The following is a 14,617-nucleotide window of genomic DNA, read 5'->3' on the forward strand; positions in this document are numbered from 1 at the left end:
TTATGCACAGCCTTGCTATTTCCAAGTGGCTGTGGCATGCTAAAAGCCTCTAATAGCCAACTTGAAAAAAAAAATCTATCAACAATGTTTGATATGAGTTGGCCAATACCCAACTGAAAATAAGAAACATTTTTATGTGCAAGGATAGTCTCTGAGGTTGAGCATTTTTGTTCAGTGATGAGTCATTGGAATTACCGACATGCTTAATGCTATGGAAATCTATGGAACCCATTTCTTTAAGAAATGGATTCATATCTTAATAAAGAACATCTTTTTTATTGTTTAATTGCTGAAACAAGATGTCAGCCTATTACCCTAAGTAACCAGTTCAATCATAGCCATTCACATCATGTAGTACCAAGTGGTATTTTTTCAGAGAAATGAACATGAGGAAGAAAACTCCTTGACTGGAAAAAAATTGATACATATAATCATTACGGAGCTGTATATTTATATAACACTAACTGTGAGATGAATGGAGAAAACTCTGAGATTCACTGTTGAGTAGCTTATAATTTCCAAGTCGTCTGCTAGACATGAAAACTATTTAGTGTTGAACGAAAATATGATACTATATCTCACAACTCCTATATAAATGTTTCCATTCCTACTTTATTTCTGCTTTCATTTTCATGGCGCATCTACAGTCTCTCTTCCAACCTCCCATTTGTATTTTACAACACAGATAATTACAGATTTATTCTTTAATTATCTCATTTTCATATGATTTTTATATCTCCTGAAAGATTTCTTTGAAACTTCTGCCTTTTTTATTTTCCAGAGCAAAAGAGTATTTTTAGGCAATAATATTTTACCTTATTATGCCTTTCGATTATTAAAAGAAAAAGGGAAAGTAGTAAAATAAACAAATGCAGAGAGTCACCAACTTACAATAGTTTCACTTAAGATTTTCAACTGTACAATGGTGGGAAAGTAATATGTATTCAGTAGAAACCATATTTCAAGTACTCATGCTACCATTATTTTTTCATTTTCAGTACAGTATTCAATAAATTACATAAAATATTCAACAGCTTTCTATAATATAGGCTTTGTGTAAGATTATTTTGCCCAACTGTAGGCTAATGTTAGTGTTCTGAGCATGGTTAAGATGGGCTAAGATAAGCTATGATGTTTGGTAGGTTAGGTTTATTAAACATATCTTCAAGCCAGTTATAGGGGTGTGTGCCTATAGTCCGAGCTCCTCAGGAAGCTGAGGCAGGAGGATTGTTTGAGCTCAAAGAGTTTGAGAATATAGTGTACTATGACCACACCTGAGAATAGTTACTGCACTCCAGCCTGGGCAACATGACAAGAGTCTATATATATATATTTTTAAAGCACCAACTTACAATATTATCAACTTATGATGGGTTTTTGGGAACATAATCCTATTATAAGCTGAAGAGTATCTTTATATAGTAGAATATAGTAACATACTACAGACTTGCTTTCTCAAAGCATAAAGATAAATCACACTAATGATCATCCATGGGAGAGGGACAACCAGACAATGTCCTGCAAAATGAGAAATACTTGTAAGACATACTTCACATTCCTGACTGAGTCTCTTTCCCCATGAAATAAAGTCATTAAGAAATTTTTAGTAATATTTTAATTATTATATTTTAATAAAAAATTTAGGTATAGAAAGAAGGTTGTATAGCTTTACATTAAAAATAAATTATTATGTGACTTGGCTGCTTGATACCAAATAGCTTATATCAGATTCACCCTCCCACCATAAAAACTATACAATCTGGACAAAATAGAGAAAAAAATTCTTGGCAGGTGCATTAGTCTGCTCTCATGCTGCTAATAAAGACATACCCAAGACTGGGTAATATATAAGAGAAAGAGCTTTAGTGGACTCACAGTTCCACATGGCTGGGGAGACCTCACAATCATGATGGAAGGCAAAGGAAAAGCAAAGGCACATCTTACATGGCAGACAAGAGAGAGGGCATATGCAGGGGAGCTCCCCTTTGTAAAACCATCAGATCTCGTGAGACGTATTCACTATCACAAGAACAGCACGGGAAAGACCCGCCCCCATGATTCAATTACCTTTCACCAGGTCCTAAGCATGGTTCAGGTGGGCAAGGCTACATGTGGGAATCATAGGGGCCACAATTCAAGATGGGATCTAGGTAGGGTCACAGCCAAAGCATATCAGCAGGCATTGAAGAACATTGTTGTAGCAAGTCAGGTATGAGATCTTTAAGGAAGGTGAGGAACATGAGATTAGTACCACATTTGCCAGGATTTTCCAGAAAGGCATCTTCCTGACGTTGGTACGGGAAAATACGACCCAACCAAGGGTTAGTGGTCTTGGGAACCAAAAGAAGCAATGAATAGAGTTCAAAGTTGCTAAACTGGTTTAGAATTGGGGGTCAATGTACCATATGGGAGAGAGAAAGAACCTAGAAATGGGTGTGTAAATGCCATTTTGGTCCTTCTGTGACTGCTTAGCTATGTGACAGTTGGTTAAGAAGAGAGGAGACCTAGTAGAAAGCAATGGCTGGCATACAGAAAGCAGAAGAGATCATCAGGGACTGAAAACTTCCTGGAAAGCTACTGGAGTTCAGATCTAGCCAGATGGGGAAATGTTGGTAAACAACTGAGAAACTCATTTGGACTCTAAAAATTCTCTTAGGAGAGGCGCAGTATCCTAGGAGTGAGGCATATGTTCTAAGAGGAAAATAAAATATAATTACCATAACACAACTTAAAACTGTCTTGAGAGCAGCAAGATGATCTACAAGTAATTGCAACTTCTGTCCAGAAAAAAAACCTCAAAATTCTTGAGTATTTCTATATCATATTATCCATAAATTCAGCATACTTTTAAAAAAGTACCAAATATACAAAAAAGCAAGAAAAACAGACTGAAGAGAAATAAATCAGTTATTAAAAACAAATTAATAGATAATCCAGATATTGGAGTTAATAGATAGGGCATTATAATATCTATGATCAATATAAAGGAAAGAAAGAAAAAAATGAAAGACAAAACAGGTTGTGTTAGATTTCTTTCTGGCAGCTCTAAAATGCTCACTTTATTTTCATAGATTCTAATTTCCTAAATTATGTTTGATGTTTCAAGCAAAAATCATAGCATTGTCTAGTGTTATTCTAAATGTATGTAAGACAATTATACTACAAATTTGAGAGGTAAAGAGACATAATATGACAGAGGGTTGTTATACTTCACTCAAACTGGAATACAGATGACACCAATTTAGTGTGATAGTGTATATATAAAGGAATATATACTAAGCTATAAAATGCAACCAAAAAAACTATAAAAAAGAAGATACACTATAAATACTATGAATAACAAAATGGAATTCTAAAACAAATATTCAAACAACCCACAGGAAGTCATGAAAAATAAGCAGAGAAACAAGAATTGATACAGAAAACAAAAAATGTCAGGCTTAAGGACTAAAATATCCATAATTAGGTGAATTACGAATGGTTTACCAAGAGACAGATAATAGAAGAGGGTATTTAAAAGTATGACCCTTTCTTATATGTTTCTTGTATGCTGTGTGCAAGAAACTCACTTGAAATTTACCCATATAGGGCAGGCCAAATTAAAAGGATGAAAAAAGATATATTACACAAACATTAATGCAAGGAAAGCAAGAGTGCCTGTATGTATATTAGCCAAAGCAAAGAAAATTACCAGAAACAGAGAGATTATATAATGATCAAAAGTTTAATCCATGAAGAAGACAGCAATTTTAAAAGTGTATTCACCAAACAGCAGAGCTTCAAAATATGTGATGTGAAAATTGCCAGAACCAAGGTGGGTGGGGCTCTGACCTGCGCTGTCTCAGGATGTAAAGTGTAACAAGGGGCTGGCGGGGTGGGAGGGGCAGCATGGGGCTGTGAGGCCTGTGGAGTGCCCGCGTCCCCCAATTCCCCCTGCAGCTGGCTCCGCAGTGGTCCGCTCCGCTTGGTTGCCGCGTGCGGATTCGGGTTCCAGAACCAAGGCTGCGTGTTCTCCACCGCTTGTTGTAGCCAGCGTTACTGCGGTGACCCCAGAGCAGCCTTGGCTCTATGAAGGAGCCAGGCGCTACCCCTCAGCCCTATTTGGGGCTGGTCCTGGAGGAGCTACGCAGCCTTGTGGCAGCACTGCCTGAAAGTAGGAGACCAGACTCGAATCCTTATGGTTTTCCATGGGACTTGGTGGTATGTGCAGCTGTTGTTGGATTTTTTGCTGTTCTCCTTTTTTTGTGGAGAAGTTTTAGGTCAGTTAGGAGTCGGCTTTATGTGGGAAGAGAACAAAAACTTGCTGCAACGCTTTCTGGACTAATTGAAGAAAAATGTAAACTACTTGAAAAATTTAGCCTTATTCAAAAAGAGTATGAAGGCTATGAAATAGAGTCATCTTTAGAGGATGCCAGCTTTGAGAAGGCGGCAGCAGAAGCACGAAGTTTGGAGGCAGCCTGTGAAAAGCTCAACAGGTCCAATTCTGAACTTGAGGATGAAATCCTCTGTCTGGAAAAAGAGTTCAAAGAAGAGAAATCTAAACACTCTCAGCAAGAAGAATTGATGGCAGATATTTCACAAAGGATACAGTCTCTAGAAGATGAGTCAAAATCCCTCAAATCACAAATAGCTGAAGCCAAAATCATCTGCAAGATATTTAACATGAATGAAGAACGACAGGAGATAGCAACAAAAGATGCTTTGAATGAAAATTCTCAACTTCAGGAAAGCCAGAAGCAGCTTTTGCAAGAAGCTGAAGTATGGAAAGAACAAGTGAGTGAACTTAATAAACAGAAAATAACATTTGAAGACTCCAAAGTACACGCAGAACAAGTTCTAAATGATAAAGAAAATCACATCAAGACTCTGACTGGATGCTTGCTAAAGATGAAAGATCCGGCTGCTGTGCTTGGAGAGGACATAACAGATGATGATAACTTGGAATTAGAAGTGAACGGCGAATTGGAAAATGGTGCTTACTCAGATGATCCTCCAAAAGGAGCTTTGAAGAAACTGATTCATGCTGCTAAGTTAAATGTTTCTTTAAAAACCTCAGAAGGAGAAAGAAACTACATTATTATTCAGTTATCTGAAGTTGACAAAACAAAGGAAGAGCTTACAGAGCGTATTAAAAATCTTCAAACTCAGCACGTATCTTTGCAGTCAGAAAACATGTATTTTGAAAGTGAGAATCAGAAGCTTCAACAGAAACTTAAAATAATGACTGAATTATATCAAGAAAATGAAATGAAACTCCACAGGAAATTGACAGTAGAGGAAAATTACCGGATACAGGAAGAAGAGAAACTTTCTAAAGTGGAAAAAAAGATCAGCCATACCACTGAAGGAATGGAGACCTATAGAAAGCTAGCCAAAGATCTTGAAGAAGAATTGGAGAGAACTATTAATTTTTATCAAAGGCTGGTTGCTTCCTACGAGAAAAAAGGACATCATAATTGGTTGGCAGCCCAGACTGCTGAAAGAAACCTCAATGATTTAAGGAAAGAAAATGCTCACAACAGACAAAAATTAACTGAAAAAGAGTTTAAATTTGAACTTTTAGAAAAAGATCCTCGTGCACCTGATGTTTCAAAAACAGCATTTGGCAGAGAGCATTCCCCATATGGTCCCTCACCATTGGGTCAGCCTTCATCTGAAACGAGAGCTTTTCTCTCTCCTAAAACTTTGTTGGAAGGTCCACTCAGACTCTCACCTGTGCCTCCTGGGGGAGGAGGAAGAGGCCCAAGAGGCCCAGGGAATCCTCTGGACCATCAGATTACCAATGAAAGAGGAGAAACAAGCTGTGATACGTTAACCGATCCTCACAGGGCTCCTTCTGACACTGGGTCCCTGTCATCTCCGTGGGAACAGGACCGTAGGATGATGTTTCCTCCACCAGGACAATCATATCCTGATTCAGCTCCTCCTCCACAAAGGAAAGGCAGATTTTATTCTAATTCTGATAGACTGTCTGGGCCAGCAGAACTCAGAAGTGTTAATATGCCTTCTTTGGATAAAATGGATGGGTCAATGCCTTCAGAAATGGAATTCAGTAGAAATGATGCCAAAGATGATCCTGGTAATTTAAATGTGTCTGATTCATCTCTCGCTGCTGAAAATGAAGCAACTGGTACCAGCTTTGTTCCTCCACCTCTAGCTCCAATCAGAGGTCCATTGTTTCCAGTGAATACAAGGGGCCCGTTCATGAGAAGAGGACCTCCTTTCCCCCCACCTCCTCCAGGAACCATGTTTGGAGGTTCTCGAGGTTACTATCCACCAAGGGATTTCCCAGGTCCACCACGTGCTCCATTTGCAATGAGAAACATCTATCCACCGAAGGGTTTTCCTCCTTACCTTCACCCAAGACCTGGATTTTACCCCAACCCCACATTCTGAAGGTAGAAGCGAGTTCCCTTCAGGTTGATTCTGCCTTCAAAGAAGCCTGCTACTGAACATCCAGAACCACAGCAAGAAACCTGACAATATTTTTGCTCTCTTCAAAAGTAATTTAGACTGATCTCATTTTCAGTTTAAGTAACTGCTGTTACTTACATGATTACACTTTTCTGAAATTGAAGTTTAATGGAATTATAGTTCTTAGGATAGTATTTTGTAAATAAAGATGATTTAAACACAAGTCTATGAGTAAATCATTTCCATTTTAGTATATTCTAGATCGTATAACTTTTAATTTCGGGAACTAATCCACTATTATAGAAACAATAGTGGAAGTTTTATATATGTAATCTCGCAGGTGGGGAGGCTTTAAATTCTAAAAGCTGTGTCTGCATGCCAAGAACTGCATTCACTGTGGTTGTAGATAAATGTGAAAGTAACTTTATGCTTAATTAAATAATTTTTTTGATTTTTTTTTAAAAAAGAAAACTGCCCGAACTGAAAGGAGATATAGATGAATCCACAATTATAGTTAGAAATTTCCTCATGCCTTTTTCAATAATTGATAGAACTAGACAGAAAATCAGCAAGGAGTGTTGGCTTTGGCAGCACTTTCTAAAATTAGAATGATGCAGACAAGATTAACACGGCACCTGCATATAGATTACACAAAATTTTGTGAAGCATTTCATATTTTTAAAAAGAGGGAAAAAATCAGCAAGAATATAAAACAACTCAAAATGCCATTAACCAAAAGAATCGATTTGGCATTTACAGAATATTCCACACAACGGCAGAATACACACGTATTTTTTCGAATGCTGACAAAACACATGGCAAGATAGAGCTATCCTAGGCCCTAAAACTCACCACAGCAAATTTAAAAGAGACAGTAATCAACCAGAGCAGGTGAAAACCAGAAATCATTGTAGGGAATCCAATTGGAAATCAGCATAAGAAAGATATGAAAATTCCCAAACACTTGGAAATTTAAAAACACACTTCTAAATAATCTATTGGTCAAAGAAGAGGTCTCAAGGAAAAATTTAAAAAATATGTTGAACTGGATAAACATGAAACTGTGACATATCAAAGTACTGAGAAGGAAACTTATAGCAATAAATGCATGCATTAGTAAAGAGGAAAAGTCTCGAGTGAGCAATAGATTTCCACTTCAGGAACCTAGAAAAAGAAGAGCAGAATAAACTGAAAGCAAGTAGAGGGTGGGGATTAATGAAGATAAGAACAGAAAACACATTTAAAAGAGAAAAACAATAGTTTTTCTCAATGAAACAAAGAGATAGCTCTGTTAAAAGATTAATAAAATTTAGCAGACTCAAGCAGAAATTAAAAGGAAAAGACAAATTTTAAATATCATAATGAAACAGGCGATATCACTACAGACATCACACATTACAAAGGACAATCAAGGAATATTTCAAACCACTCCACACACATAAATTAGACAACTTAGACAAAATGGACAAAATGCAGTGTTCCTGCTGCAACACAAACTAACTCCACTCACCACGCAGGAATAGATCATGTGAATAACTCTATAACCATTAAGAAAATAGAATTCATAATTTTAAAACTACCAAAAAAGAAATATCTAGGTTTAGATGGTTTCACTAGAGAATTCTAACATGTTTTAAAAAAAGTTAACACCAATTCTACACTATCTTTTCCAGAAAACAGAAAAAGAACATTTCCCAATTTATTTTTTTTGAAGCTATTATTACACTGATACTAAAACCAGGAGAGTGTGCATATATATATACACACACACACATATATACATATATATATAAAGATATGTATAACTTACTTAACAAATGGACTTCTACAGTATATTTTTCAAAATTTACCCATGTCCAGCGAGGGATTGTTTCTAGAAAAACAAGCCTGATTAAATCTCACAAAGTCAATCAAAATAATCCACCACGTTAACAAACAAAAGAAGGAAAGTTACATTATATCAGTTGATGCATAATAAACATTTAACACATTTAGATATCCATTCATGATAAAAGCTCTCTATAAAGCGGGAATAGAGGAAACTTTATCGACTTGAGAAAAAGCATCTACAAAAAGCTAACATTAGACAGTCATGTGTTGTTTAATGATGTGGATACATTCTGAGAAATGTTCTGTCAAGTGATTTGCCATTGTGCGAATGTCCTAGAGTGTACTTACACAGATCTAGATGGTATATATAGCAGCCACTATACACCTAGGTTATATGGAATAGCTCATCCCTCTTAGGTGACAAACCTGTACAGCATATTACTGTACTGAATACTGTAGGCTACTATAACACAGTAAGTGTTACATTTATGGTAACAGTTTGGTAACACTCACCAACTATGGTATTTATGTATCTAAGCATATCTAAATACATAAAATGCACGTAAAAAATATAAAATAAAAGATTTTGTAAATGGTACACCTGTATAGGGCATTTACCATAAATGGAGCTTACAGGACTGGAAGTTGCCTGGGTGAGTGAGTGAGTGAGTGGTGAGTGAATATGAAGGCCTAGGACATTACTGTATGATACTGTAGACTTTATAAACACTGTACACTTAGGCTACACTGAATTCATTAAAACATTTTTCTTTCTTCAACAATAAATTAACTGTAGCTTACTATAACTTTTACTTTATAAACTTTAATTTTTAATAATAATTTGATTCTACTTTGTAATAACACAACTTAAAACACAAATATTATGAAACTGTACAAAAGATTATCTTTTTGTATATCTTTGTTCTACAAACACTTTTCTACTTGTGAAATTTTTTATTTTTATTATTTACTTTTAAAATTTGTTATTAAAAACTAAGACACAAATACAACAGCCTAAGTCTACCTAGTATCAAGATCATTGATATCAGTCTTCTACCTCCGTGTCTTTTCCCATTGAAAGGTCTTCACGGGTAAGAGCATGCATGAAGATGTCGTCTCCTATGGTAGCAATGCTTTCTTCTGGAACACCTCTTGATGGACTTGCCTGAGACTGTTTAGGAGTTAACATTTTTATAAGTAAAAGGAGTACACTCTAAAATAATGACAAAGGCCAGGCACAGTGGCTCACACCTTCAATCTCAGTACTTTGGAAGGCTGAGGTAGGCAGATCATTTGCAGTCAGGAGTTCAAGAAAAGCCTGACCAAAATGGTGAAACCCCATCTCTGCCAAAAACATAAAAAATTGGCCAAGCATGGTGCCGCACACCTGTAATTTCAGCTACTTGTGAGGCTGAGACACAAGAATCACTTGAACCCAGGAGGCAGAGGTTGCAGTGAGCTGAGATTGCACCACTGCACTCCAGCCTGGGCAACAGAGCAAGACTCCATTCCAAAATAAAATAAAATAAAATAATGACAAAAATTTTAGTAAAATGTAGTAAATGCATGTAAAATGCATAGTTGTTTGCTTTTATACCACACTGGGAGTACAGTAGGATTGTTTACAGCAGTAATCCCACAAACATGTAAGTAATGCATTGTGCTACAACATTATCATGGCCAAGACATCAGTTGGCAATATGATTTTTTTCACCCCCATTATAGTCTTGTGGGACCACTCTCATATATGCAGTCCATCAGTGACCAAAGTGTTATGTAGGACATAGCTATAATAACATCATATTTAGTGGTGAAAACTGAATGGTTTCTCTCTAAATCAAGAATAAGGGAACTATATCTGCTTTTATCACCCTTATGCAAAACAGTGCTGGAAGTTGTACACTGTGCAATAAGACAAGAAAATAATTAAAGGACATACAGATCAGGATGGAAAAAATAGAACAGTCCCTACTTACAACAGACATGACTGTCTACATAGAAATCCAAACAAATCTATTTTAGAAACCTCCTAAAATTAAGAAGTGAGTCCATTAAGGTCACAGAATTTAAGATAAACACAATCAAATTAATTCTCTTTCTATATACAGACATAACTCATGTTATCGTTCTGTAATTTATTGTGCTTCATAGATATTGCATTTCCATTGTGTTAAAATTTTGTGGCTAACCTACCTCAAGCAAGTCTATCTGCACCATTTTTCCAACAGCATGCTCTCATTTTGTGTCCTAGGTCAAATTTTAATGATCTGTACAGCATTTTAAACTGGTTTATTATTATTATGTCTGTTATGATGGTCTGTGATCAGTGATCTTTTATGTTACTATTGTAATTGTTTTAGGGCAGCATGAGCACATCCACATAAGACAGTAAACTTAATTGATAAATGTTGTGTGTGTTCTGACTGCTCCACCGACAGGTCATTTCCCTCTCTCTCTTCCTCTTCTGGCCTCCTTAGTCCCTGAGACACAACAATATTGAAACTAAGCCAATTAACCACCCTACAATGTCATCTAAATGTTAAAGTGAAAGTCATTAAATGAAACCTAGAAATTATTAAGCTTAGTGAGAAAGGCATGTCAAGTAAGTATAAATCCAGAGTTGTCCAGCTTGAGCTGAAGTGCTATTAGACCTACCAAGTCATAAGACCGAAAGGTCACAGCAATCATCTATCCAATAATGGATGCAATATGATTTAGGGCAAGAGAAAATGCGAAAGACAAAAGTAGGCTGAATGAACAGTTGGCATAGATCCCTATATCACTGATGCCTCTCTCTCAGCTTATATATACAGTCTCCTAGGTCCTTCCACCAGCTGATAACTTATTAAACAAGCCAGTGCTAATACAGTGACACTTAGGCTAGCTATATTGGCACAGTATGTCAACCACTCAGATGTGGGACCTCAAATGTAATCCATGAGGGTAAACCTACTCTGATAAGTGGAATACATAGATTCATCCCCATCCATAGAAAGGGTTCAGAAAACAGGAGGTGGCCCTGTGCTTTTACAGAGCTTTATCCTTCCCAAAGGGCAGGATTAGACATTGTCAAAGAAAAAAGTAAAATTTTCAAAAGTAAATTTTTCTCAATCCTTATGCCTTATCCATTCTTCTTCTAGACAGGTCAAGGAGCTCCAGAGATTATTTAAAACAAATCTCCAACATCTACAAATTGGTGCTCAAAAATAGAGGTTCTGAGTTTCTATCTAAAATGATCTAATGATTAAAACCTTGGAATTCAAGTTTCTTCTCCCACCAGCTTCTGGGTATTTGAGAAAACAGACTACGCTAAAAGAAAAGACTGCAGGAATTCAAGTCAAGGTTTTATTTTACTGCTAAACAAACCTAGGCATGGATCTTTGCAACTCCCAAGTATTTTCTGAATGTCCGGGAAAGGAATAGCATAAATATTCATGAAACTCTAACAAATTCACATATTGTGGTAGCTGTGATAGCCACGTGGTCCCAGGATAACATATGTATCCTTTCAGTTACAAAGACATTTTCTGTTCTTGCTTTAATCTCAATCTCTTTATCACTGTGGCTTCCTCAGAGACAGAATGAGACAGAGGTTCAGTTCTCTGCCCCTAGAAGAATAACAGTTGTCGGGTTCTTCATGACTCTATGGAAATCATGCTGGTGCAAGTGAAGCCTATTTTCTCATGTGTTACACAAAGCTCTCATGACAATTGGAAGGTACTCTGTGGAGGTGACGACTTAATAAAACCTTCCCTTCTCAAAAACACTTGAAGAGGCAAGAGCCTTCCTTGGCAGTTCTCAGATGGCCAGCAAAGTTCCCAGCACCATCAGTAAACTCAGCAACATTGTAGAAATCTTTGCCTTTTCTATATGAAGATTATCTAGGTTCTTACACAGCCATCATCTCTAGACACTTGGATTTCCTAACTGCCTTTGTGAGTTCTGGTCAAATATAATTTAATGTCATTTTCATTGTTTGTTTGCTTTTACTGTCATATTTTAATATCATCCAAAAGTACATTTCTACTCTCTTAGTGCTCAAATTTTGCTCACCAATAGTTTTAGTTAATAGGATAACATGAGTAAAATATATTAATAGATATCAGCATATTATCCATCAGTATATTAACATATTAAAGCAATCAACATGTTCATGGAATTTTGACTGGTAGCTTTTTTTTAAGTTGAAGAAATATCTGTGTGCAAGTGACTCTGGTAAATGTTTAACATTAACAAAAAAGACCAGCACTTAAAAAAATTTTTTTTTCGTATAATTACTATTTCTTAAATTTTTTAAAAGAGATGAGGTCTCTATGTTTCCCAGGCTGATTTCGAACTTCTGGGTTCCAGCGAACCTCCTGCCTCAGCCTCCCAAAGTGCTTAGATTATAGGCATGAGCCACCAAGCATAGCCCAGCACTTTATTTTTAAAAAGGCTTAAAGTGTGACATACAGAAACTCGTCAAGTTAACAAGTGTACACATGCTTGTTTACTCATTATACACAATCTTATGAGGCCACACAATCTGAGCAATGATTAGGAACTCAAAGTTTAGATCCAGCCTCAGGACAACATGACATAAATGATGAGAAATCAATAAGTAACTGCAAATTATTTTATTTTCTTCAGCATGAACATGACACTAATCCTTGGAATGGTGGTAGGAAAAGTCCAATGCAAATGAAATACATTTTAGTTGGTTTTGCAGTATTAGATTTATAATTTTATGGAGACTTAAATGGAGGATTATTGCTCATCCTTGCTATCTCCAAGACAATATAATTTGACATAAAAAAATGAGAATAAAATTTAAGCAAAAATGACAATACCATGCTTATGCTAATATTTTAATTGTGGGATCAAGGAGGCCTGAGTACAATCAGAGAATTCAGAGACCCTTCCTGCAGCATTCCTCATAAATTCATCTAACTATTGCCAATCACCTGCATAGACAATACTTAAAACTATATATTCTAGAGGGTTTATCAATAGTAAGCCCAAATCCAACAAAAGTTACTGATCCCGTTTTCATGTTTAGATAACGACACAGTGCAAATCTATTCAGTCATTCACATAAATGCTCATCTAAATATTGTGGAAAACTAAATAACAAAAAATAAGATGCTGGGCTAAAAAATGAGTCTTTACACTTGGATAAGAAAAGATTTTGTCAGATATTTGCTGTGGAGGTGACGATCAGTGCAAGACTGGAAAGTTTAAGAGGTCAATGACCACTGGTGTATTTGGTTGATGGTATGTCTAACCTTAGTACAGCCTGCCCTTAATTAGACCTTCCACTTTAAGATTAAACTTAATGTGCTTTGAAGACTTTGACATGTGTATCAGTCAGTGTTCATTGTTTCTAAAACATAGCAGAGAAAAACTCTGCATGTGGTTATCCAGTTTTTCAACTATGTATTGAAGAGGGTTTTTCTTCCCCAATGTAGGTTCTTGGTGGCTTTGAGGAAGATAAGTTAAATGTAAATATGTGGATTTATTTCTGGATTCTCTATTCTGTACCTGTGGTATATGCATCAATTTTTATACCAATACCATGCTGTTTGGATTACTCTAGATTTGTAATATGTTTTGAAGATAGGTAGTGTGATGTTTAAAACTTTGTCCTTTTTGTTCAGTATTACTTTGGCAATTTGGGATCTTTTACGGTTTTTTACATATATATAATATATATGGTTATTTTATATATATGGTTATATATTATATATTTGTTTATATATAATATGTATAATATATGGTTATGTATATAATAATATATAAGGTTATATATATGGGCAAAAAGATCCCAAATATATATAATATATATAATATTATATATAATATATATAATATATATAATATATATAATATATATAATATTATATATAATATATATAATATAATATATAATATACTATATAATATATAATATATATAGTATATTATAAATATATAATATAGTATATTATATATTTATAATATACTATATATAATATATTATATTTTATATATAATATAATATTTTATATAATATTTTATATAATATTTATATAAATTTATATAAATTTATTTAATAAATTATATAATATATTAATTATATTTTATACAATATTTTATATAATATTAATATTATATATATAATATAGATATAAAAATATGATACTGAGCAAAAAGATCCCAAATATATATATATATATATATATATAAAAAAATAACCATATAACTATATAACTGAATAACCACATGCAGGAGAATGAAATTGGAACCCTATTTCTCACCATATACACAAAGCAACTCAAGATGGATTAAAGACTTTAACATAAAACCTGAAATTATAAAACTACTACCAAAAAAACATAGGGAAAGCTCCTCAGGA

At 35.1% G+C, this 14,617-nt stretch overlaps 2 protein-coding genes and 1 non-coding gene across 4 annotated transcripts in view; 2 read left to right on the top strand and 1 right to left on the bottom strand.

Annotated features, from left to right (window-relative positions):
- Positions 1-14,617, bottom strand: part of C3H7orf78 (chromosome 3 C7orf78 homolog) — an 86,473-nt gene that overhangs the window by 51,794 nt on the left and 20,062 nt on the right. The window lies entirely within an intron of this gene.
- LOC102119200 (cTAGE family member 8) lies at positions 4,029-6,629 on the top strand. Its single transcript, XM_015447687.4, has one exon. The coding sequence runs from the start codon at positions 4,069-4,071 to the stop codon at positions 6,394-6,396; it is 2,328 nt and encodes a 775-aa protein (XP_015303173.4). The 5' UTR covers positions 4,029-4,068; the 3' UTR covers positions 6,397-6,629.
- Positions 6,992-7,094, top strand: LOC123572587 (U6 spliceosomal RNA). The gene has a single exon (XR_006697155.2). It is a non-coding gene; the product is annotated as a U6 spliceosomal RNA (small nuclear RNA).

Source organism: Macaca fascicularis, chromosome 3 (assembly GCF_037993035.2).
Source record: "Macaca fascicularis isolate 582-1 chromosome 3, T2T-MFA8v1.1".
Classification (NCBI taxonomy): domain Eukaryota; kingdom Metazoa; phylum Chordata; class Mammalia; order Primates; family Cercopithecidae; genus Macaca; species Macaca fascicularis.